The sequence below is a fragment of the Rhododendron vialii genome, chromosome 7a (genome assembly GCF_030253575.1).
Source record: "Rhododendron vialii isolate Sample 1 chromosome 7a, ASM3025357v1".
NCBI lineage: Eukaryota > Viridiplantae > Streptophyta > Magnoliopsida > Ericales > Ericaceae > Rhododendron > Rhododendron vialii.
In genome coordinates, this window is record NC_080563.1 from 40,711,718 (window position 1) to 40,736,094 (window position 24,377).

At 39.1% G+C, this 24,377-nt stretch overlaps 3 protein-coding genes across 3 annotated transcripts; all 3 read left to right on the plus strand.

The window, feature by feature from the left end:
* The first annotated feature begins 1,590 nt into the window (after positions 1-1,590).
* On the plus strand, positions 1,591-3,541 carry LOC131334444 (aldehyde oxidase GLOX-like). Its single transcript, XM_058369452.1, has one exon. The coding sequence runs from the start codon at positions 1,646-1,648 to the stop codon at positions 3,302-3,304; it is 1,659 nt and encodes a 552-aa protein (XP_058225435.1). The 5' UTR covers positions 1,591-1,645; the 3' UTR covers positions 3,305-3,541.
* A 2,429-nt stretch (positions 3,542-5,970) lies between these two features.
* On the plus strand, positions 5,971-11,815 carry LOC131334445 (protein BASIC PENTACYSTEINE6-like). Its single transcript, XM_058369453.1, has 4 exons — positions 5,971-6,114; positions 9,610-9,877; positions 10,324-10,424; positions 10,553-11,815. Exons 3-4 carry the CDS (start codon positions 10,371-10,373, stop codon positions 11,318-11,320), a joined length of 822 nt encoding a protein of 273 aa, XP_058225436.1. The 5' UTR covers positions 5,971-6,114; positions 9,610-9,877; positions 10,324-10,370; the 3' UTR covers positions 11,321-11,815.
* A 1,637-nt stretch (positions 11,816-13,452) lies between these two features.
* On the plus strand, positions 13,453-22,097 carry LOC131334446 (uncharacterized). The gene is made up of 16 exons (XM_058369455.1): positions 13,453-13,782; positions 14,935-14,996; positions 15,083-15,150; positions 16,174-16,295; positions 16,569-16,674; positions 16,783-16,834; positions 17,777-17,894; positions 18,022-18,052; positions 18,164-18,187; positions 18,322-18,446; positions 19,405-19,486; positions 19,854-19,976; positions 20,073-20,126; positions 20,761-20,830; positions 21,563-21,596; positions 21,757-22,097. The coding sequence occupies exons 1-16, from the start codon at positions 13,584-13,586 to the stop codon at positions 21,852-21,854; spliced, it is 1,368 nt and encodes a 455-aa protein (XP_058225438.1). The 5' UTR covers positions 13,453-13,583; the 3' UTR covers positions 21,855-22,097.
* Positions 22,098-24,377: the final 2,280 nt, after the last annotated feature.

Here is a 24,377-nt window from a genome sequence, read left to right on the forward strand (position 1 = left end):
AGGTTTATTCCCTTTCTCTCCCATCACCCAACCACTCTCTCTCCTCTTTTTTTACTCTCTAAAATTTGGACCGCCGGACACGCCAACGGGTAATACAACTCCTCCATATACATCCTCGACCATTATATATATAAACCTAAAACTAAATAGCAGCTGTATAAATATATATACACCCATATAGAATTATAGAGAGTACCAAACGAGCTTTGATTGCGTGTGGTAATACAACTCCTCCATTTACATCCTCGACCATTAGAATAGATGCTAGCGTTTCTAGTGGGGACACGTGTTCTTCTGTACATGCTCAATATATATTATCCGTCATATACGTATGTCGTATTGCTACAAAAAAGAGTGAAATTTTTTATCCAAATTTGCGCGTTTGATTTTGCTAAAAAAGTTGTCTTCATTTTGTTGTGTTGATTAAGAAGGTTAAATCTCTCAATTAACGTCGATGACCTTCATCGTATTGACTATTTGTCATATTCCTTGTTGCTCTACTTGTCTTCGATCATTATTAGTGTCAGTCGTACGTCTCTAATATATACTCTTGTCTAGCTCGCAATATTTCTTTTTGCTTAATATCGTCAAATATTCTTTTGCTGGTTGTTGTTTAATTAGCCGGGGTTGGTCGTGGCTTTGTTTCTCTGTTTGGGTTTGCTTTTCCGTTCTCTTGGTGGCTTGGTACAGGTGTTTTGAGGTTGTTTTTTTTTGCTGCTTGCATGTGCTTGTTTCTGTGGGGGCTAGTTTAGGTTGTTTTTTAAGGGGGGCTGTTTTGCCTATTTGTTGGTGGATGTGTTTTCTTTTCTTTGTTTCCTTTCTGCAGGGTGTTGGTGTGCTGGAGGCATTTTCTTTTCAAGTATAGGTGTGTCGGGATTGGTTCTTTTCTTTTGTTGGCTTCTTGCCAGCGTCTTTTAGTCTCGGGTAGATCTTGTCTGCCTTTATTACTTTTAATCTTTGTTTCTTTTCAGAGATAACTAAAATTTCTTTTGCTCAGAAAAAAAAATAAGGTCAAATATTCTCTCAGTTAGCATCCAATGCCTTCATCATGCCACATTCCTTTCAACACGTGAACTAGTTTGAGATGCTACATCAAATATAATCGTATTTGCCAACCCTTTTTTTACTCACAAATTGTAAACGTATTTAAGTGCTCCCACTTTAATTAATTTGCATTAACATTAATATGAGTTTTTTTTTTTTTTTGGTAATACAGAATGTCTCAGGCCAGCTTACGCGCACCTCAGACTAATTCTACAACCCCTCCCACAGCCGTTTCGCACGCTTACAAGTAAGGATGAGGTGATCCCAAGAGCTGTTGACAAGAAGAATCGAACCTGAAACTTTGGGATGAAACAAGAATGAAACAAATAACTAAGTTCTAAACTGGCCAAGACCATTTGACCAACCTCTTGTGGTTGATTAATATGAGTTGCTTCTAATACTTTTGTATAAATTTTCTCATTCCATCTATATTTTAATATTGAGCCCCACAAGACCAAGCTCATATTTTAGCATTTTCCATCTCATTCACTATCAAGCTCGGTCCCTTCTATATATAGCATGTGAATCCCATCGGTACCTTATGCATACAATATTCCACCAAACACCCCCCCACCCCCCAAAAAAAAAAAAAAAACCAACCATGACCCCAAATTTGATACATCTTTCCTTCATCCTCCGGCCACTACTAATACTATTTCTAGCGGCCGCCGGACCCAGCTGCCGGATGCTGATCAACGCGGCCGGCGGCAGTTGGGAAGTCCTAAAATCCGACATAGGCATCTCAGCCATGCACATGCAGCTCATGATCAACGACCGGGTCGTAATGTTCGACCGGACCGACTTCGGAAAATCCAAAATCGACCTACCCAACGGCAAATGCAGGGAAGACCCGGAAGAATTGGCGGTCAAAAAAGACTGCACTGCACACTCGGTCGAATACGACGTCGTTAAGAACACGGTTCGCCCGCTCATGGTCCTCACCGACGTGTGGTGCTCCTCCGGCTCTCTCTCCCCCGACGGCCGGTTGATTCAGACCGGCGGGTTCAACGACGGCGATGACGTGGTTCGGGTTTTCCGGCCGTGCTCGGGTTGTGACTGGGAGGAAGTTGGGTCCGCGTTGGCCCGGAGACGGTGGTACGCCACCAATCATTTGTTGCCTGACGGCCGTCAAATCATTATTGGCGGCCGTGCACAATTTAATTACGAGTTTTACCCGAAGACCGGGTCGGGTACGAAAGCTTATAACTTACCGTTTCTGGTGGAGACCAATGACAAGGGCATAGAAAACAATTTGTACCCGTTTGTGTTCCTAAATGTTGATGGGCATTTGTTTATTTTCGCGAATAATCGAGCGATATTGTTTGATTATTCGAAGGGTACCGTTGTAAAAACATACCCGGAAATGCCCGATGGGAACCCGCGGAGTTACCCGAGTACTGGATCCGCAGTTTTGCTACCACTAAAGAAATTGCAAGGGGCCATAGTGGAAGCTGAGGTTTTGGTGTGTGGCGGTGCACCGAAAGGATCGTACACTAGCGCACAAAGTGGGCGTTTTGTTGGAGCCTTGAGGACGTGTGGGCGGATTAAAATTACCGATCCATCGCCCGAATGGGTTATGGAAACCATGCCCCGGGCTCGGGTCATGGGTGACATGCTTTTGCTTCCAAACGGTGATGTTTTGATCATCAACGGTGCGTCTGCTGGCTCTGCTGGGTGGGAATATGGTAGAAATCCCGTTTTCAACCCGGTTCTTTATCGACCCGATAATCAAGTCGGGTCTCGATTTGAGGTAGAGAACCCAAGTAGCATACCTCGCATGTACCATTCCACTGCTATCTTATTGCGTGATGGTCGGGTTCTAGTTGGTGGTAGCAACCCTCATCAACTTTATGAATTTACCGGAGTGCTTTTCCCGACCGAATTAAGTTTGGAGGCCTTCTCACCATCCTATTTGGATCCAGGATTCGCCAATTTACGTCCTACAATTATCTCGCCCATCTCTCAAGCCAAACTCGGGTATGGCCAGCGGGTAGCGGTTCGCTTTACGGTCACGGGGACATTAAATGGAAATTCGGTCACCGTAACAATGGTTGCACCATCATTCAACACACACTCATTCTCCATGAACCAAAGATTGTTGGTGCTTGGAGGAGGGAGTGTAAAAGCCCTAGGCAAATCAACTTATGAAGTTGGGGTGGTGACTCCGGGTTCGGGTAATCTTGCACCATCTGGGTACTATTTGCTCTTTGTGGTCCATCAAGAAATACCAAGTGAGGGCATTTGGGTCCATATTCAATGATTTCTCTTATTTAAATATATATAAAAAAAAAAGGTGTCAAGTACTTAATAGTATATTTTATTTGAGTTTTATTAGATTAAATAAAACATACAAGTATGTAGAGAAGGCCGTTTTAGCTTTTTCAGAGATTGTTTTCTCTTTTCTTCTACGGATTGGTATGTCATCAAAATTGTAAGTAATTAATTATACATGATTGATTGAATAAAGCTGCATGTATGGTGTTTGTTGTTAGTACAATTTGTTTATGAAAAGTGACTTTTGCTAATACAAGACTCCAAAAACATTGACTTTCGATTTGATGATGTATTTTTTGTTGTGAAGGATTACGTGTGACTTTTAATTAGCAAGTTAGAATTAGGGTTGCAAATGTGCCAAATCAAGCTTGGTCCTTTACTAAACGAGTCTCTTTAACCGAGTTAAGTTTCTCTTGACGGGCCGAACTTTTTTTAATGAGCCGAGCGGGACTCGTTTACTAAACGAGCCAAAAGCTCAAACTCGGCTCGTTTACTAAACGAGATAAGCCAAGCGCTAACGAGGCGAGCTCGATCGCGAGCTGCTCAGTTCATTTGCAGCCCTAATTAGAATTTAGCATCTTTAAAAATGTACACTTTTAATTGATATGCCAAATATATTGTTTTAGTGTATTCTTAAATATTTAGGGAATTGATAATGCCAAAACCCTTTTTGTTCCTACCAAAACCTTTTTTGTTCATGCCAAAACTCATTCATTACATGACTTAATTGCCATCTACTACATCACTTATTTTACGAAAATACCCTTTAAAATCCCACAATTGCAATGCGTTTTCCAATTCCACGTTTCAAGCAAAAATGCAAGGATTCATAAGCTAATTCTAGAAAAAAAGCAAATAAAAATTAAACATCAAGCAAAAATGCAATTCACGAGCAAAACTAGAGATAATTTGAGAAAAACATTTGTTTTCAGGGTTTCGGTCGAACAATGCCTACATTGTCATAAGACTGATGAGTTGATTAATTATTTTTGTTAATTAATGAGAGTACTACTGATATGACTTACTAACAGACATCATATATTGCTAGCATCCATAAATAATTAAGATAATTAGTACATTGTATTGTCTTATCATGTCATGTCATGTACATCTATTAGAGAAAATTATTGGCTTACGCATGTATCTATCGGGAAATATTAGCGTGGATTTCACAACTGCATCGACAGTGTATGGGCTCCACTTACCCGTGCGATGAGCATAATTGTTTATCACAATCATTTGTGTGGGAAAAATGTTGGAAAGAAATACTAATCGTATTAGATGAATCCCCTCGTCAACAAAGCATTCCAAAATCCATATCCTACATGATCCGATCCACTTACCGAAAAGGGAGAGAGAGAACCCTCGTCTTTATTTTGGGGTAAGGCAGGATGTTCGGATCAGTTTGCGCGCACTTTAAATTAGTTTCTACTTCCTGCAACCCTTCACACAGTTGTTTCACACGCTTACACGTGAAAGTGAGATGGTTCCAAAATTTATTGGCAATGAGAATCGAACTAAAAACATTAGAATTGAGCAAATACCTAAGCCTCAAGCCAAGGATTTGGTGACCATGTTTTGAGTACCATGTAGCAGGTATCATGCGATGTGTCAGGTCAATTGTTGAAACGCATTCTATCAATGCAATGATAAAAAAAAAAAAATGTACAATCGTAAAATGAAATTTAAAGTACTTATTTAAAAAATTAGTACTTATTTTAGTCAGTGGAACATATCCTTATGTTCTATATATATCCGTTCAAACAAAGGAGTCCTTTTCCGCATTTGGTTGAGATGAAACTGGGCTTGACAAGGTGCTGGGCTTAGAATGGGCTCCGACGCATACACGAATAATGGACTGGACTTGTCCGAATCGCTATACCTATGAACAATTCATTCGGACTTAATTTCGGGTCCAAGACAGTACACCTAGTTTTGTGCCATGTTTGTCGGCTTCATTGCATGTTATTTCTCAGACAAAATGCCAACTACAGTTTTTGATGATGGTAAGTTTAAAAACCAAAAAACATGTGCATCTCAAATGTAAAAAAATACATCGACGTTTGTGCAGTTTATTGAAATCCTTTTTTTTTTTTGTGTTGATATTATAAGATCATCGACTACGTTCTTTTTGAAACGTTGTTAGCATGACAACATATTAGTTGTTATAGTTTCTCATTTGATCATAAAGCACGTGGGATTTGATCCCTAACCATTTTTCTGACAACGAACGAACACGAATAAAGAAGCGTTGTGTGTTTCTATTTTGTGAAAAAGAGAAGCAGAGTGCGCGCGCTACTAGTTATTGTGAGGTTCATTCATAAGCACCTATATTCCCCTATTAATCAATTTCCCTCGTGAACGGTGGAAACAGTAATCGTTAAGTGGCTACTGGCTAGACACTTGAGTTGGGTGTGTTTCATTAACTAAAATAAGTATATATTTTTTTGAATTAAAGATAATGTATTATAAGAAAATGACATATCTCGTAAAATGAGAAATAATTATTTTTTTTATGCTGAGAAATAAATACTTAAAAAATAAAATTTTAGTAGAACGGGAAGTTAAAAAAAAAAAAAATGAGTTGAAGACAATTTTTTTATTTTCCAAAAATGGAACCCAAGAAGAGGAAGAAAAGAAAACCCGGTGACTGACTGACTGGTAGTGGTAATTTTTTTTATAGGAGTTGCTGTTCTCTGGGGTCCCTGTTCTTCGACCCCTCCATCCCGTGTTAAATTTAGGGCTTTGACTTCTCTCTCCCTCTCGCTCGATTTCGCTCGTTACAGAACTTCACTCGTAAGTTTTCTGGAGTATTTTACTTCAATTGTTCACTTCTTCATGTTTTGGAATCCGTAACTTCTTGTAATGCGTTGTTATCGTTGCTTGAGCTGGTTTGGGGCTTTTTTCGTTTCAGATTTACGTCTGTTGAGTTTCTCTTGTGCTGAATTTTTCATATTGAAGCCTGAATTCAGGTTGAGCTCTCGGATTTTGTATCTTTGTGTAACATTAATAGTCAAATTCGTGAAATGAGTAAACCCCAAGGTGTTGGCCTGGTTCAAGACCTTGGACTTAGGGGTATGCTCCCGCCTAAGTTCTCAGGTTCAAAACTTCTCAGGTGCTATCAACTCCTTTGGGGTCGGTCCATAAAGCTGGCTTTAATTGGGCTCCAGGATTAGTCAAGGTGCGCATAAGATGGCCCGGACACCTGAGTTACTATATATATATATTTTGTGAAGTGAGTATCATTTTGTGTTTTACATTGGACTTTGAGTTTTATTAGGAAATTGTCATTGAATAGATGATTACCTATTTCGGTATGAGGACTTAATCTTAAGTACAGCCGTTGTAGTTTCTTCTAAAAAAAAGCAGGATCTACTTTCATCTCATAGGCAAGGAGCATCAAAATGTGGATTGGAAATTTGGGAATCCTTGCTTGACGTTCACGATAACTTGTTGGAAAATTTGGGAATCCTTGCTTGATGTTCACGATAACTTATTCTACTGATTTGGTTGTAATTTCCCAATTAGAGGACTGTTTCCTATCAATATTGTTAGACTTTATCCCATGTCGCTCATCTAAGTCACCCAAGCTTGGTTAATATATTCTAGAAGCCAATTGGTTTTATGTTGGAAGTTGGAATTCTTCAAGAAATCTAACATGGTATCAGAGCTAGGTCTTGGATGGCCTCACCTCATGTGGTCGAGCCTCTGTTGCCTAAGTCAAATCTCATCGTCTCCTCAATCCATACACTTCCACGTGCATCAAGGCTGCCTTGAGGGAGAGTGTTAGACTATATCCCACATCGCTCATCTAAGTCACCCAAGCTTGGTTAATATATTCTAGAGGCTACTCCATCTATTGCCAATTGGTTTTAGGTTGGAACCCTCCAAGAAATCTAACATATATATTAGTATTACTATAAAGAAAATGCGAATACGTTTACAATTTAGAGTACAAACAATATGAGAAATACTCCCTCCGTCCCTAATTAAATGTCCACCATTGGGAATCCAATTTTTTAAGTAGACAACATTATTACACCCTAAAAGCATTTGTTTTCCAAAAATGCCCCTCAATTAAAGTCTCGTGAGTTTGAAAATTTTAGTGCAATTAAAATTCCTCGCTTTTTGGCAAGTGGTGACTTCTCCAGATCCTTCCAAAAAACTTGGTGGCAAAATTTGTTTGAAGGCAAACTTAAATTCAAAAACTAAAAAGAGGCTGGTAATACCCCTATAATTAGAACATCTTACCTTTTACTCCTCTGTTTCACTATGTTTCCGTATCTCAGCCAAAACACTTCCTTTCTTTTCTCCATTTTCATCTCCCAATCAAAGCATTTACATCTTAATCTCTCCTTCCCAATCAAAAGAATTCCTTCCATTTCCATCTCTCTCCCTCTCTCACAAGTATCAAGACTGCTTAATTTTTGTGTTTTTGCAAATTGGTTCAGTCAGCTAAGAAGTTTTTGATGGCACTCTTCAAGTCAAGTTCGAAATTGTTGAATAGAGGGCTAAATGGAGTACTTTCCTTTTGTGAATTTCTAAACTTTTAAATGAAAAAGAAAAAAAAAAAAAACAAAGGAGAAGGGAAAATAGGTGTTCATAGTCATATAGAAAAGAACCTTTTTCGTCTGGTTTACTTTCTGGTTCATTCAATCAACTCGGTGAAATGTATTTTGTCTTGTGGAAATGAAATGAAAGCAATATCAGTTGGGAATCTAGTGTTGTTTTGTTTGACTTTGAGCATTTAATGTGAATTTTTTGGAATGCACGTATTATTAGTTTAATTTTCAAAAGAAGGGCAAAAAAGGAATTTTGCCAAGTTTTACCCATCCATTTTTGGAAGTGAACACTTATTTCGGGACAACCCAAAATGGAAAGGTGGACATTTAATTAGGGATGGAGGGAGTATCAAGTTACAGCCCCGTCAAGGAATAAACGTGCAAAAACTTTTGTACGTGGACTTACTAGACAACTGCTTTGTTATACTTTCCACTTGCTTGTTATGAAAAAGAATGAGCAAGTTTTTCAGTTGGTCCTACATAGTGTTCAATAATTGCCTGAAGATTCAACACTTCCAGTTGGATCAGTAGCTCTTTTTGCTGTTATTTTTTTCCTTTGGTGCTGCCAATGATGTTCCCAAATAAGATTCTACGCATAGAAAATGTTTCACAACTAATATTGACTGTTGGAGAAGGAGGTGCTATTCCAGATAGAGAATGGAACTTAATGTGTCTAGGTTTTCTTTGGGAGTAGGAAATATGACAAGATTTCTGGTATGTTAATTGAGTGAAGAATTTTTAGAGAAAGAAAAGACTAATAGCTACTAGTAGCTTAGCATTGGGAAGCTGCTGTGCTTGGTAGTTATCTTAACTTTTTAAAACTCTTCTCCGCATGGGAAGCTGCCATGCTTGGTAGTTATCTTAACTTTTTTAAACTCTTCTCCGCACTACATTACTTTGTAATGGATCTATCTCAAGTGTTTTTGGAATCCTAACTAGGATATCTGTCAAACTCGTATGGACTGATATGTTGACCCATGGGAGTCATGGGACTGTTTTTGGGAAAATGCTGCAATTTTTTTACTGATCCTGATGAAAACTGTATTCTTGAATACGGTGCACTTGGCAGTCTACCTATACCTCTATGGACTGCTAATTTTAATTTTTTTCAGGCTGTCAAACATTTAATGCAATGGTTCACTTAGTTTTGTCTTGAGGTCGTTGCTCTCTAACTGCCTTTCTAGTGGTTGTCACTATAAACTAGGATGGCCTAGCACTAGCTGCATCCCTAAGTGGGGATTTCCAGGTTTAAAATGTCCCAGATGGGAAATTGAATTGTGTGAATTATGGATATACATTAAGTTGGGTCAATTTTTTATGCTTGAAGTGTCCTAACAAGGGAACAAGTCAAAGCCCAGCTAAGCACCTGGTGTCATCAAGGTGGCCCCTGTCAGATCGGCAATGACATAGCATATATTACTGGTTCTGTGCTTGACCTAAACATAACAGAATTCTACTTCGCAGAACCAAAGTAAACGTATTCTTCCGTGCACACTGTGAAGAAATGTCTTTGAGATCTTTTGTGTCTCTTTTGTTTTGTGAACTTGCTTTCATCTATGAAAAGCAGTTGTGGTTGGGGCATTGATTCCTAAGTTGGGTCTATGATACTATTATAGCCACTTCTCTTTGTTGGTCTTGCATTGGCAGGATAATGTATATTGTCTTGCATATCAGCAGTATTTTTAGCTTGTTTGTTGGCTGTCTCTAATGGTTGCTTTTGATTTATCAGGGTTTATCATTTTCCATTTTGAGTACAAGACTTCGTCCCTATCTTTTCCAGGCTGGGGGATTTTTTTGTGATGAAAGTTCTAGTCTTCAGGTCATTGCGATTGATTTTTGTTAGCTTTGGCATTTTTCTGGCCGATTCATGTGGCTTCTTAAATTTAGCTGATTGAGTTCTTATTTGATGTATTCTTTTCTCCTTATACTGTGCTCAAGTTTTTTTATGCAGAAAATTATGAAAGCATCCAGTCCTTTTGATGTGTACCTGTCTAGCGGTAATGTCGACCTGCTTCACCCACATTATTTCAATGTTGGAGTAAATTTTATGCTCCATTTTTAACTGTATCAGTGGTATTCAGAACAAAATTTTGAGATATATTTCTACTTTGATGCACCCTCTGTCTCGTATTCTTGGTGCATATATCCATTATTGGATGTCCGCAAATCCGCAATTAGTCAATCCTCTTTAAAAGTCAAACTACAAAATTTTGTTTTTCCCAAAAATAGCCCCTCCAAGTAACCAAGAATCAATCGAGAGTGAGAATAAAGGGGAAATATTGGAATTCATGCCTTTAAATTTGAATGCAGTTTAGACGTCTCCTTAAAAACTTGAGAGTTCCCAAAAGGACCAAGAATATGGGGACAGAGGGAGTATCCAGATGTTTAGTTACATCCGAGTCTAGGTAGCTGTTTGATGCTTATTTGACTACTTGTATAGCAGATGTTTAAATAGAAGCCAGTATTACGGTTATTGACCTTGGAGCTCAGATGGATGATAGTGGCCATCGGGAGAATGGGAGACACAACCCACTTCAGCGTCCGGTACGGGCAGCTAGTACTTTTGTTTTTTTTAAACAAATTGTTTGTGGTGCTTTGTAAACTATGCTGTGTAATGAGTTTCCCTCCAATTCCCACGTCTGATCAATAGTTTCCCACTCTCTTCATTTCAGTGGCATATGCAGCATCAGCCATCAATCGGTCAAATAATGGCTGCTATGGCCGAACGAGACGCTGCTCTCCAAGAAAGAAATCTAGCATTTTCGGAGAAAAAGGCAGCCTTGGCAGAGCGAGATCTGGCCATCCTGCACCGCAATTCTGCAATTTTGGAACGAAACAGTGCCATTATGGCACGCGACAAAGCCATCACAACTCTTCAAAATCGCAAAAATGCCATGACTCTTGGAGTGAAGCATGAACACCAACCACACCACTACCGGCCCCAAACAGACGAAACTCCATACAATTCAGGTGATATTCACATAAGCGGTCCCCTAAAAATGTCGCCAGTTCCCTTGGAGGCTAAAAAACAAACGAAGGAAGCCAAGACGGCGACACATAACAAAAAGCCTTCCAAAATTTCGAAAAGGGTTAAGAGGGAAAAAGGAGAAGGAGATGAGATGGGGTTGAACCAGGTGGCATTTCATGGGACTACAACGCCAGTCCCCGTTTGCTCCTGCACCGGAATCTTACGGTCGTGCTACAAGTGGGGAAATGGGGGTTGGCAGTCGTCCTGCTGCACAACAGCCGTGTCGATGTATCCCCTGCCAGCGGTGCCGCACAAGCGGCATGCTAGGGTTGGCGGGCGGAAGATGAGTGGAAGTGCTTTCAACAAGCTGCTTAGCCGACTAGCAGCTGAAGGCCATGATTTGTCCAGTCCTGTTGATCTTAAGAACAATTGGGCAAAGCATGGGACGAATCGTTACATCACCATCAAGTAGTCCGTGAAGAAACTTGAATAAGCTTTCATAGGGCAGGTACAGATCCTTGATGCTTCTTTGGTTTTAGGGGAAGATATAGTTCCATTAGCAAGAAATACAGATTAGGGAAAGCCAGCCGAGTACTAGTAAGCCAGTTCAAAAAAGTACTAGTAAGCCAGCCACGTACTAGTCTCTCTCTTTCATGGTAAGCCGTTTTTTCGTCTTCTCACTTGATCATCGCTTGCCTTCTCTTCTGGTTCTAGTTTCTCTCCCCGATCGGTACACTGTTCATTCATTCTCTTGGTTTAAGTAGTTGAATGTGTTGATTGACACTGAGGCTTTCTGTCCATTTAGCTGGAGATAACTATAATCAGGTTGTATTTCATAGTCTTGTTGTAGTTGGAAGTGCACGCAAACTGGCCGGAATACCTGAATTGTTGTGAAAAAAGAAGTCTTCTTGTACTTGTACAACAGAATACTAATTTTATTCGAAAATCATTTCCATGTTCTGGGATAGTTTTGCTTGTGGTTTTCGCTTCTCATTTGCTACGTATTTTGGCGACTAGCGTATAGTTGTGAATACAGATATACGCACATATCAATTCCACATTGTTTCATATAATGTTGAATTGCAAATCCCACAGAATCAATAACAAAACAAATTCTGACTTCATCTCTAATGGATTAACCATTTGACTTTGCAATTTACCACCTTTTTTCTGCTAGCTATATGTAACCACCCATTGGAAAATACTACTATGGAATATCATCGACTACCTCACTAAGCTAGTGTTGATGTTCCTTTTCGTATAGTTTCTCTAGAAATTAGTGTTGAAGATGCTCTATGTACATGGAACTAAAAATTGTCCGTGTTTAAAAGCACGACGCAACCTTTCTGAATGAAACTAAATTGAATTACCCATTTTCTACTATCGACCAACCCACCACCGAACCTGTCTTCTCATTCAATTCTTTGGTTCAAGTCATCGTAGGCACTTGGACCATGTTCGTTTTGGGATTTTAGATTTGGAATTCTCTCTTCGTGACCATGTTCGTTTTGGGATTTTGGTTTTGGGATTTTGGACAATGAGTGAAGAGAATAGAGAGATAAAAAAATGAGAATAATAGTTGATTTTTTTTTTTTTAATTGAAAACCATTCACAAAGAAAGAATTCCGAATCTAAAATCCCAAAACGAACGTGATATTGATGTCACTTAACTTACTCTTTTTACACTAATGGCACGCTGTTGAATTTAAGTTCCAGTCCCAAGTAAAAAGTTGTTTCAACAATTGAAATGAGAAGCGGATCAAAAAAAACAATTGAAATGAGAAAATCTATCTGCTAAATTTGCACAATCCGAGCCCGAACACTTACTATGTCTGAAATCGTCTCATGTAGGACATGAACTTCATAAAATAATAATAAGACATTCAAGTGGATAGGATCATTCTAAATTCATCAATTAGGGGCGCGAACGAGCCGAGTCGAGTTTTGAAGTGTACGAACTCGACCCATTTACTAAACAAGCGTAAAACTTGAGTTATAGCCGAGCCTGGTTCAATAAGTAACAAGCTTCCATTAATGAACCGAGCTTTTTCAAGTCAGGTTGAGTCGAGCTATAGGAGCAATACTTGGGTGACCACATTTGGGTGCCATGTTTTTGGTATCAGGTAAGTTAGTACCCAAAATGCGATTACGTAATGTGGTCATCATAGTATTTGTGCTAAAGTGTGTTGTGCTTAGCTCATTTATTACACGTCTTTCGCAGCCAAGAATGTGACCGCACAAGAATGTGTAGTTGTAAGGCCCCATTCCAGAACGGAAAATAAGTTTTTTTTTTTGAAGAAGACAATTTTAAGTTCAAAAATAATGGATTTACCGAAATATAGAAAATTCAATATGATTCTTGTCTTCTATATCGATGAGATCTTCTATGCCGTGCAAAAAAAAAAATATATATATATATTTTTTATTTGCATTATTTTTAGTTTAAAAATATAAAATAAATAATTATTTTTTAAAAAAATATTTTGAAACGAAACCTAAAATGGTCCAGAGTACTACGTCTACCTGACATTACTCCCGACCTATTGTAACTATGTGAAGACCGTACATATGTACGTAGGATTGCAAATTTAAATTTACCCCACTTGGGGCACTTCGCAAGCGTAGAGTACCTTCAGCAGTGAAGTCATATTCTCGAACCGCGAAAACCACTTCCCCATTCCCGTTGCCCATCTTCAGGTGTCCAACATTCCGTCCGTTTCTCCGTGTACCCGGAGATGTCGGAGGCGGAGAAGAAGGTTGAGGAGGCGGCGGCGAAGATGAAGAAGCAGGGCGGAGAGCTGCTGTTCTGCGGCGCAACGCGGTGGAATGCCAACATCAGCAGCCGCAAGACCTCCGATGCGGGTAACTTGGTCTCTCCAACCCGACTCCGGCCTCTCCTCGGCGTCGACATCCGTTTGGTCGCCTCCGGTTGTGGTACGTCTCTTTCTACTTTCTGTTCCAATGTCTACTCTACACTTCTCTAAACGACTCTAAACGTTTTTTTTTTTTTTTTACTTTTTGCGCAATACTATGATGACCACATTTTAGGTACACATGATGTGTCACTTTTGCATTGATAGAATGTGGATCGAGCTGGACTCTAGCTGAGTTTGAGCCCGACTCGTTTGGTACGGAGGTGTCTGAGTTAGGCTCAGTTAGAACTAGTCTAGCTCGAGCCCAGCTCGAGTCGAGACCAATTAATCAAGTTTGAGCTCGGCTCATTTAGTAGGGGTGTTAGAGCTCGGTTCGTTTACTAAACGAGGCGTGTAACTATTAACTCGGGCTCGATTCGACTCATTAACTAATGAGCCGAGCCTCAAGATGCTCACGAATAACTCGTTCGTTTGCAACCTAGTTAGCCCACAACCGCCTTCTAGCCACGAAGTAGGGGATAAATGTAGGGAATATTTCTTCTTTCGATATGAGTAATTTTTTTTCTTCTTTTCCCTATTGGCTCCCACTCTCTTGTAAGAACATCAAAGGAAAAAAACAAGATTAGGACTTGGCTTCTGCAATGTTCACAAGGACTTGACGGAAATTGAGGCCCCATGCAATCTACCGCATGTCCCATTTTATTAATCCAAATATTCATTTTGTAGAGCTCTATAAATCATCTAAGCAAAAAGTTGTTTTAACGAATTACATTTACTCCACAAGGCATCTATGCAAAAAGTTGTTCCCTTCGTCTCATCCTAACTTGGTGAACTGTTTTCACCATTCAAGGCATCTAAAAACCATAATAATCGTTGTGTTTTACAAATTTTTTTAGAAGAAATTTCTCTTCAAAATCGTTTTTTGAGTAGCTACCGTGCTACAAGGCCATTATTGGGTAATGTTGCTCCAACGACAACAAAGAAAATAGAGAGAAGCAACTTAGCTGGAGCTATTTTTTTCCGAGTCCCATCGATGGAGAGAGAGAGAGAGTAAAAATTGCAAAGCTATAGTTTGGCATTGGATATAGCTACCCATTGGAGTTGAATTTTCAGAGATATAAGCCAAGTTGTTGCTTTGATAAAGAATTTGGCTTCCGGTTGTTGTTTAAGATAAGTGTTAGATCAATGACCTTAGTTTTGATGTTCTGTGTAGGGTCTTCTCATTGTGCGGCATTGGATGTTGAAGGACGTTGCTATACTTGGGGACGCAACGAAGTACGATTAGTTTCAATTATGAAGCTAATGATTGTACTTGCTTTCTACTTAATGTGTTCAACTCATGAATCATTGTTGTAATGCAGAAGGGGCAACTAGGCCATGGAGACCGAATTGTGCGTGATGGACCATCTCTTGTATCAGAACTGTTGGGGTATGTTGAATTTCTCTTGTCCCTAAGTGGATATTGTTTAGCATGCTTCTATTTTCGTTGTATTTCTTACTATTCTCAGAAGTAGACTAGGAGTTCCAGTGGGTGATGCGATAGCTTTGTAGTGCACTGCCATTAATATGATTTGGTAATATTCCGAAGTACCAAAAAAAAAAAAAAAATTATATGATTTGGGAAAAAGGCTATTTTATCTGTCAAAACTCTTCCTACTGTCCTAGTTGGTCACCATCTTTCAGTCTGGGTTTTACTTGGAAAGAATTACTGATGTGTGAAGTGGTGAATGTGGATTTGCAAGTGCAAAATAGAATCAAAGTTTCAAGAACGAAAAAGGCATGTAGAACGTCGGTGTTTGGGTCTAACAATCTAAACACGACCAGACTAATCACGTTTGGTTGATTGATAATGACCAGGCGTGGGGAATGTGGGCGTGGATTCAAATATTGATCAGACTTATAACCTTTGATAAGCGATTGGGACATAGGCCCGCAGTGGTGGCGAGGAAATTCCATTGGAGTAGGGATCTGAAAAGCACCTTAGAATGGGTGGAGGAGTTTGCTTAATCTGCAAGTCTAACAGAGGGAATAGATCAGAGGATCTGATTCTTAATTGTTTAGCGAGACATGGCAGAGAAATGGTTAACCAATTGTTGTTCCATTATGGCGCTATGCCGAAATTATGGCTTCTATTATTCTCCATGTTTTTTTGCTTGGCTGGTGTGTCAGAGAGGAAAGCAAGTTTTTGGGTTTAAGAGAATGGAGGCTAGCGGGACCCGAGACGTATTCTACATAGTTTATTATTTGTACGGTTATACCTAACAACGTATTTTTAAAGGACTAATAGAATGATTCTTTCCCTATACAGTTTTGAAATTACTAGTGTTGATGGAATTTCAGTGGATTTCAGTTATGTATCTCCTGCATGATTATGCTTTTTTCCCTGCTTTTATCATAACTTATGCCTTTTCCTTCCTTTATTTCCTTTCCTTTCTTTTTTTCTTTCTTTCAGGCATAAAATCATCGGAGCAGGGGCTGGAAGGAGCCATACTTTGGTGGTAACAAAAGATGGAATTTCCTTATCCTTTGGCTGGAATAAACATGGGCAGCTGGGCTCAGGTTCATTAAAGAATGGTGAGTTTTTTCTCAGGTTTGGTTTAGTGGCAATCACATAACTTCTAATGTTTGGTGAAGAATATATCACTTTAGAGGTTGTTACTCCTCATACTATAGTAATTTGACTTAGTTGGAACTTGGAAGTCTATTAATATTCATCTGTTTCAGTTGCTTTTCCTTTTACAAGCCAAGTACTTTAAATCTTGAAATCCATAAAAATGTTGCTTTGTGGGGTGTCATCCGTTAAGCTACACTATACATCGGATGACATTATACTTTATCTCTTTGTAGAAGTTGAGTCATCTCCGATACTCTGTCTAGTTTCTGAGGTCAGAGATGTTGCTTGTGGGGCTGATTTCTCGGTGTGGTTATCTTCTATCGAAGGAGCTTCTATACTGTATGTTTATGCATTTGTGTTGGTTCCTACTTCCTTCACGTGTTTTGGTGTTCTTTACTTCTGTTGTTCTGAAGTTTGTGGGTTGCTCTGATTACTACTTATTTCTAGGACCGCTGGTCTTCCACAATATGGTCAACTAGGGCATGGATCTGACAATGAGGTATGTTGAGTATAAATGATATTTCAGGTTTTTCTTTTTAATTTGTAGATTATCGAATCTGTGAACCTTGTTAAAGCATCTAACTCAAAACCAATTGGCAATGAGTGGAGAGGCCGCCCATGCTCATATATTAGTTTTGAAGGTTATAATTAACCAATGTGGGACAAGCTCTAACAAACCTATTCACTGTCTGTTCCTTGTGTGTGATTCCATTGTTAGTTCTTGAATCTACTAAGAATACAGAAGAGAATAAACCAGTTCAATTTCCAATGAGGAAATCAAATAGTAATAAAAGAAATAATAGTAAAACTCTTATTTCTAGAAATACCGAAATCCGCTGACGAAAAAAGAGATCCATTTATTCAATTCCGAAGCCTTGCGTCTCCTGATAACATTCTATCACCTTAATCCATTCTTTTGTTGAGGGTCTGGCACTTATTCAGGCCCTCTATTTACATAAAGAAGAAATGTGTCTTCATCTTTGGCTTAATCTACCATAATAGAGCATAAGAAATCGGATCAAAGGAACCAATCAAATAAAAGATGCTCCTATCTGATTGAAGATCTCTCCTAGCTTTGACTGCACTGCTCTGTAGAGTTCGCCAGAATGAAACCACAGATTGATCAAAGTTCGAAACATATTCATCCTTAATGCTGTGTTTAAAACATGAGAATGAGATTCTGATGTGTGGAATGCTGCAGGCATTCTCGCAAAATATATTAGACCCAATAGGGTGCGACTTACTGAAGTGTGTACTTATTTAGCTTTCAAACTGGCCTGGCAGAAATTATATTGCGTCATATTTTCAACGCATAGAGATTATGTCCTGTCATATAGAAATGTACTTAATGAAGTGCCTGCAATTATTAAGGTGCCTGCTTGTGCTTATGCACTTAATTGATTTTGGTTTCAATGTTCGTAACAACTTTGATTCAGTGCAGTACAATACAAGAAATAGCTCAGTTTTGCTTGCTTATGAAGCCCAACCATGCCCTAAAGCAGTTGTTTCCTTTGCTGGAGAAACTATAGTGAAAGTTGCTTGTGGAACAAATCATGCAGGTTTTTTTTTTATATCATCAAATCATACAGGTTTTGAATGAGGCATATTTATCATTTCTCTTACTTCCCCATTCTTACTTTCTTTACAAGGCTTATTTACAACACCTTTTGTATTTTTGGCATCCAGTTGCTGTGGATTCAAATGGCTTTGTTTACACGTAAGCTTTTCTTGCAGCTCTTCCTTTCTCTTTTCCACTGTTTCCCTTTCAACAGTTTACGCCTTTACGGTACATATTCTGAGTTACACTTTATTGGGTTCAATTTGCCAGGTGGGGATGTGGTGATTATGGAAGGTTGGTAGCTGTTTCTTTAGATTTCAAGTTGCCACGTTGTAGGCATGCTTTTGAGGAACATTTCCGTGGACTGACAAACTTCAGTTCTCTTCATAGTGTCTTATTCCTCTGTATTTCCTGAGTTTTGGGTTTAGGCTTGGGCATAAGGAGCAGAAGGATGAGTGGGTTCCTCGTCGTGTTGAAACTTTCACAAAGCACAATGTTCTACCTCGTGATGCTTTGATTGCAGCTGGTTCTGTTAATTCTGCATGTACTGCTGGTAGGGTTTGTTGCTCTTTACTAGTTTTGCAGATCTTTTTTGGACAAGTCAAAAGGGAAAGCAGATCTTAAAATATCACACAAATGAAAACCAATGGCCAATTTGTTTAGCATCCATTGAACTGCTATCTTCATTGCTGTTAAGTTTAAATATTTGCATTTCAATCCGTTGACTTTCACTGAGATATTTCTACGCTGTTGTATTAGCCAACAGCTTTCTTTGTTGTTCCCATGTTATTCTTAAATAGCAGGCAGCGAGGCTACCATGGGGTAGCTTGTTTAGCTTCATACAAGATTATGAAGTTGACAGCTTCGCCCTCCTGAAATACTAGTTTTTCAATATAACCCCTCTAAGTTACGACTTACGGCCCAAATCAATGGGGGTCGGCTACATGAATCCGTTTCCTCCATTGAATTCTATTGAGGGTATCGTGTTTTGTGATATCCTAAATTGGTAGATCTTTTCAAACTACTGCTTCCAAAGTCAATTTTGCCATTTTGGTCTACCCATCTCCTTATTGCTACCATCTACCACAACCACATGACTCCTAAGTACCGCATTGGCTGGTTTAGGATAGATATGTCCAAACCACCTTAATCTATTCTCCCATCTTATCTTCTATCATTGCTACCCCTTGCATTCCATAAAAATTTTGTTTCTAATTCTATCTCGCAAAGTTTTACCACACACCAATTTCAACATTATCATTTCAGCTATACTCATCTTATTCTCATGTTGTTTCTTAGTACCCAAAACTCTGTGCAGTAAAACATGGCCTGTCTAATAGCAGTATCGTAGAATTTCCCCTCCCAACTTTGTGGGTATCCTGAGGTCAAAGATAAGACATGCATTAAATTTTATTCACTTTGTATTAGCACCGCCTAAATTTTCACTTTCTGACTCTGTCCAATGTGCAATAGTAATTTTGTGTTGACCATCGATGTTCCTCTATTTCCAGGTGGAGGACAGTTGTATATGTGGGGCAAAGTAAAGAACAAAGGTGACGAATGGATGTACCCTAAACCTGTTATGGATTTAAGGTTATAATCGCCCTGGTTATATCACGTCGTTATTGTGCTTTTTATTTCCTTATGATATTTTATGGTTTGTTCTACCAGTTAGAGGGAAGTTCACAACAGTCTTTGCTACCTAGTGTGTACTTGATTAGCTTGTCCCATTAGATTTTTGTTAATGGCTTCAGGTAAAAGGTAAGCTATTGATTGTTTATCCAAAATGATATCCTTCATCCAATTTCTATCAACGTGCATAAGTTTTCAAGTTGCTCATTGGCAGCATCATCTGCGGAAAGCAGCTATTAAGAAAGTAATAATATTCATTTGTTTTTCTGAACTTCTATTGAAACCATCACAAAATATAGTTCAGGAATTGGATTTGATTCTTTTATAGCGGCTGGAATATACGCTGCATGGATTCAGGCGATATGCGCCATTTTATTGGTGCTGAAAGTTCATGCATAAGTTGGGGCAATGCTCTGTCGGGTGAGCTGGGATACGGACCTGATGCACAAAAGTAGGTTTATTCATTAGTATTAAGTATTTGCTCTTTCTTTTCGAGCTTCATATAGTATCATATTTTTATCACTTTTGCTTGTGTTTTGCTGTGTAGGTCTTCAGACCGTCCAAAGAAAGTAGACATTCTTGAGGGAATGCATGTCATCAGGTTTGTTAGAGTTTGTCCCACATTTGTTAATTATAACCTCCAAAACCAAAACTGACCCAGGGCAGCCTCTCGACTCATTGCCAATTGGTTTTGAGTTGAATGCTTTAACATGGTATCAGAGTTTAGTTGGGAGAGGTCTTGAGTTCAAGTATCTCTATTTGCATTTGTTCCCCGATAGCATTATATTTCTGTCCTTTGCATTCTATCGCAAGATGTATGGATATTTGCATCTCCACAAGCAAGACGAGGTTGCACGCGAGGGAGGGTGTTAGGGTTGGTAGTTAACGTGTGTGTGTGTGGGACTTTAGTGAAAGTTTTCCACACTATAGGAAGAGATTCACACTATTTGACGAGTTTTAAATTGTCTTTTGGAATATAATTTTAAATTTTTTCTTACATAATTAGCCCTAAAATTTTGATTAAATAGTGGATTGGCGCTGATTTAGGATAGTATATTTCTTAACTTGTTTTTCTTCGATTTTCAGCTATGATTTAAAAACTTGACCCCCTTCGGAAATTAGCTTTTCTTGATTGTGGATAAGAAAAGTTTCCTCATATTTTTAGAGCACACTTTGCCCGTATCAGACGAAAACTGTGGCTCCACTCTACTCACTTCGTGCAATTCTTCCTGTAGCGTTGCATGTGGATTATCCCATTCTATGGTGGTGGTTGATAGAACGGATGTTGGTGATCAACTTGATCAGGTAACTCTTCATACATGGATTGGTGATTAGTAGGTTATAATTTTCATTAATGGATGACTGCTCTGGTCAAAAGTGTTGTGTAGAGATCAGTTTCTAAAACTCCTTTTATAGTATAGAACCCATGGATTCTGTTCTTAGACATATTTACCATGTCTGAAACGTCCAGATCATACATGGCAATATGTTTGCTAGTTGTGTGAGCAGCCTATCAAAATGGTTTTGTTATTACTTATCGAGAAACTCAACATTGATTTTGTTGGACAATGGAGGTATGTTTTTCTCCGTCCTGTTCGGGGAATATTTATGGTAAGATATGGAGTAGTTTAATTCCTTGAACTGTATCACGAACAAAATCAGCTCCATGTGAACCTCTCTTCTTCTTCTTCTTTTCTAATCCGGAAATGCTATATAAACACATCTGAACAGAAAACCAATCTAGAAAAGGTGGCAAGTCTTGATTTCGTTATGTAAGGCCAAACATCAGTATTGCCTATAATGTCAGAAATGCCATTGCCACATCAATATGATCAAGAATTCTGTGTAAAGTTTCGTGAAGATATGATTTTCCTTTCATATCTAATGTATTTGTTAGTGTTGATTTTACTATGTATGCGTGAAAGGGTGCATGTGTGTTTGTGTCTGTGTAAGCGTGCTTGTTAACTGCTGCTTTTGGTAGTTTTTGTCAATAATGCATGTAGAACATTAGCTAATTCTCCTGCATGTTGTTAACAGATTGATGTCTACGATGGCAAAGCTTTGAACACGGGTATGGTAACGTAGAAGTCACAATGTTCACATGTTAATCGCAAATAAGCACTTTCTGGGTTACTCCCGTATTACATTCCTTCAGACTAAAGTCCGTACGTTGCCTCCGAACTGCTGAAAATTTCCCTGCGTAATTGAATTTGACTTCCACCTCGCTGCAGGGAGTGAAAAACCAGAGAGTAGAAGTTCAGTTGCTAAAAGAACTACTGGAAAGGATGCTGCTAAAACTCCGGAGAATCCCAAGAGGAAGAAGTTATGAGCCACAATTTTCCTTGTTCGGATCAACTTTTTTCTGTGCAGACATGCGAAAACGTACTTAGTCGTGTTGCATCGGCTGCATTTATTGCTGTATTTTCCATTCCTTGATGTAATTCTTGCGGTGTTTTTTTTTTTTCATTGTGTTTTCGTCTACACTTGAAAAAGTAGTTGCTTAATGTAATTCGCGAGGACTTGGCGGGAATCACAGTTCATTTGTATCTTGATTTTAAGTTTGTGAAGAGAAATGGTCTCTGCTGTTTCTGTGAATTTCTCACAGAAGATCTGTCAAGTCTAGTTAAAGAACACGACAAGTTTCTAAACCCCAGCCCAGGCCCAACCAGTAGGAACAGGCCGCGAGCCAGTAATGTTGGGCCAATTGGGCTAGGTCACAACCTATGTATTGCGCACGAGTGGGCCGGGCCAAAAACCTTTTTACGTCCCAGATAATGAAAACTTACACTAGAAGATTATAATGATATGGAAACAGAAACTCTTCAGTGCCTCGGAGTACTATCCAACTTCGATCACGCAAGTCTCCGGTAAGATTCTTCCTTGTCGTCCTCAATAATACTCGTTCTATGCTCTCGCTCTCGGTTCTTAATCTCGTGAGATTTAGTAATGTTGGGACGTTTTCGAAATGCGCCCCCACGCTCTTGCTTCCGTTTCCGTTTTCGTTTTCGCTCAGGCACTCACCATTTATGACTTAGGACCCAACGACCCTTTTCAAATGCGTGATGCTCACACGCAAAAATGTGGTGATAATCGGTGTCCGAGTACTGAAATGCAGTCAGGGCACAAATATGACCAAACATTGTGCAATGACACCCAGAAAATGCTTACATAATTCACCAAGACAAAATGCAGAGATCCTGATTTTTCTGTTCACAAATCATGCGCCAAGGCAGATGATTATTTCATTGTCTGAACTATTCTGTGTGATGTTTAGGTTGAGAAGCAGAGGGGATGGGGCCCAACCCCCCAATCATGTTTGCTTCTGAAGTCAAGAATTGGAAAGCTGTAAGTGAGTAAGTCATGCAGGCATAAGTTGCTCTCAATGTACCCAACATCCCCACTCAAAAATTTGGTGTATTAAAGAGAAGACTCAGAGGGTCCCCATTCGGAAAAAAGAAATGGATCATCTCTGGTCTTTAATTTGAACTGAACGGAATAGTCCAAATGTAAATTGTCCATTTGCATAATCAACGGTTCAGATTTGTTCAGAGACTCTTCAGTCCACATTTTGGACTGGAGAGGATCCAAAGTCTAGGAAAAATTACAAAGTCTTCTTATAGAGTACCATCACATGTTCTTAATATTTGTCATTAACAAATATTCACATTGCGTTCTTGACTACGTGTATAGGTGTCACGCACTTGTGGGGTGGTTAAGCTTACCGGACACTACGTGGCACTGTCTTAGGACCACGGAATAATAGTTTACTCTCCAATTAAAAAATGTCCCAACTGCAAAAATTATGAAGTGCTTCTGAAGTAACTCCACGTGGCGTCTCAACATTATCAAACACCACATATTCTTGTAGGAGTCCGTCACTAAATGTATGATGTCAAAAAAAAATAAAGCACGACATAGAGGTGCTTAGTACCGGTACCGGTACCGGTGAATAGTTAATTACTCGCACAAAGAAGGTCCTATCCTGCAGTCTTCACGACAACTTTGTCCTAAGGAGAAGAAGCATCGACTGAAAAACCGTTGTTAAGTTCAGTGGTACTTTTAAGCCTCAATACTACAGTCTACAGTCTATAAACTACAGGCCCCATACTTGGGGTTGGTGGCTGTGGAATAGATAGTAGTACTAATTGCTTAAAAATAGAAATGCTGGGGCAGTATGATACTAGTAGTATTTTGACTAATTTACTGCATATATTAATCTTGTTGAGCGCCAGTATTTATTGTAGTCCAAGGGATGTTGCCGAGCGGCATCCGTGCAACATCCATTTAGCCCAGTAGGAGAACTCTCTCTTCTTCTTTTTTATCACCCGTAGGAGAACTCACCCAATGTATGCAGCTTGGAAATCATCTATCTCCTTTGTTGTATTTTGTGAAGGAAACTTAAGCCCATTTAGCACCGTAGAGAAACTCACCCTTAGTGCACTACTTAAAAAATCTTGACTTCATCCCCGCTCAATTGATTTAAGCTTGGAAATCATCTCTCTCCTTTGGCAGAGGTGTTGTATACTCGTCCAATGTATGCAGCTATTCTAACGAAAAGGTAGGGTGTCAATAACGTCTAGAAATTAGTTTTTATAATTTAGGGTTCGAGTCATTTTACGGGTACCTCGATTAATCATTGGAGACCAATCTTACATTGTATTAGCAAAATAATTGTTGCGAAGCCCCTTAAAACTGCTCTAAAAGAGTTGATAGCACTGGAAGATTTGGAACCAAAGAATGCCAAGAAGTCAATGAAGCAAGTGAAGTGGCTGCTTCACCTCTCTTTCTTTCCTTTTTTGAAAAAAGGCTGCTTTACCTAAGTAGGTTCGACTTGAAAATCCTCTCTTTTCTG

Excerpts from the sequence above, each read along its gene's own strand:
- LOC131334444 (XM_058369452.1), top strand. The coding sequence starts at position 1,646 with ATGACCCCAAATTTGATACATCTTTCCTTCATCCTCCGGCCACTACTA.
- LOC131334445 (XM_058369453.1), top strand. The coding sequence starts at position 10,371 with ATGGATGATAGTGGCCATCGGGAGAATGGGAGACACAACCCACTTCAG. Across the intron at positions 10,425-10,552 it reads ACAACCCACTTCAGCGTCCG|TGGCATATGCAGCATCAGCC; the intron begins GTACGGGCAGCT and ends TCTTCATTTCAG.
- LOC131334446 (XM_058369455.1), top strand. The coding sequence starts at position 13,584 with ATGTCGGAGGCGGAGAAGAAGGTTGAGGAGGCGGCGGCGAAGATGAAG. Across the intron at positions 17,895-18,021 it reads TTGTGGAACAAATCATGCAG|TTGCTGTGGATTCAAATGGC; the intron begins GTTTTTTTTTTA and ends TTTGGCATCCAG. Across the intron at positions 18,188-18,321 it reads GGATGTGGTGATTATGGAAG|GCTTGGGCATAAGGAGCAGA; the intron begins GTTGGTAGCTGT and ends TTTTGGGTTTAG.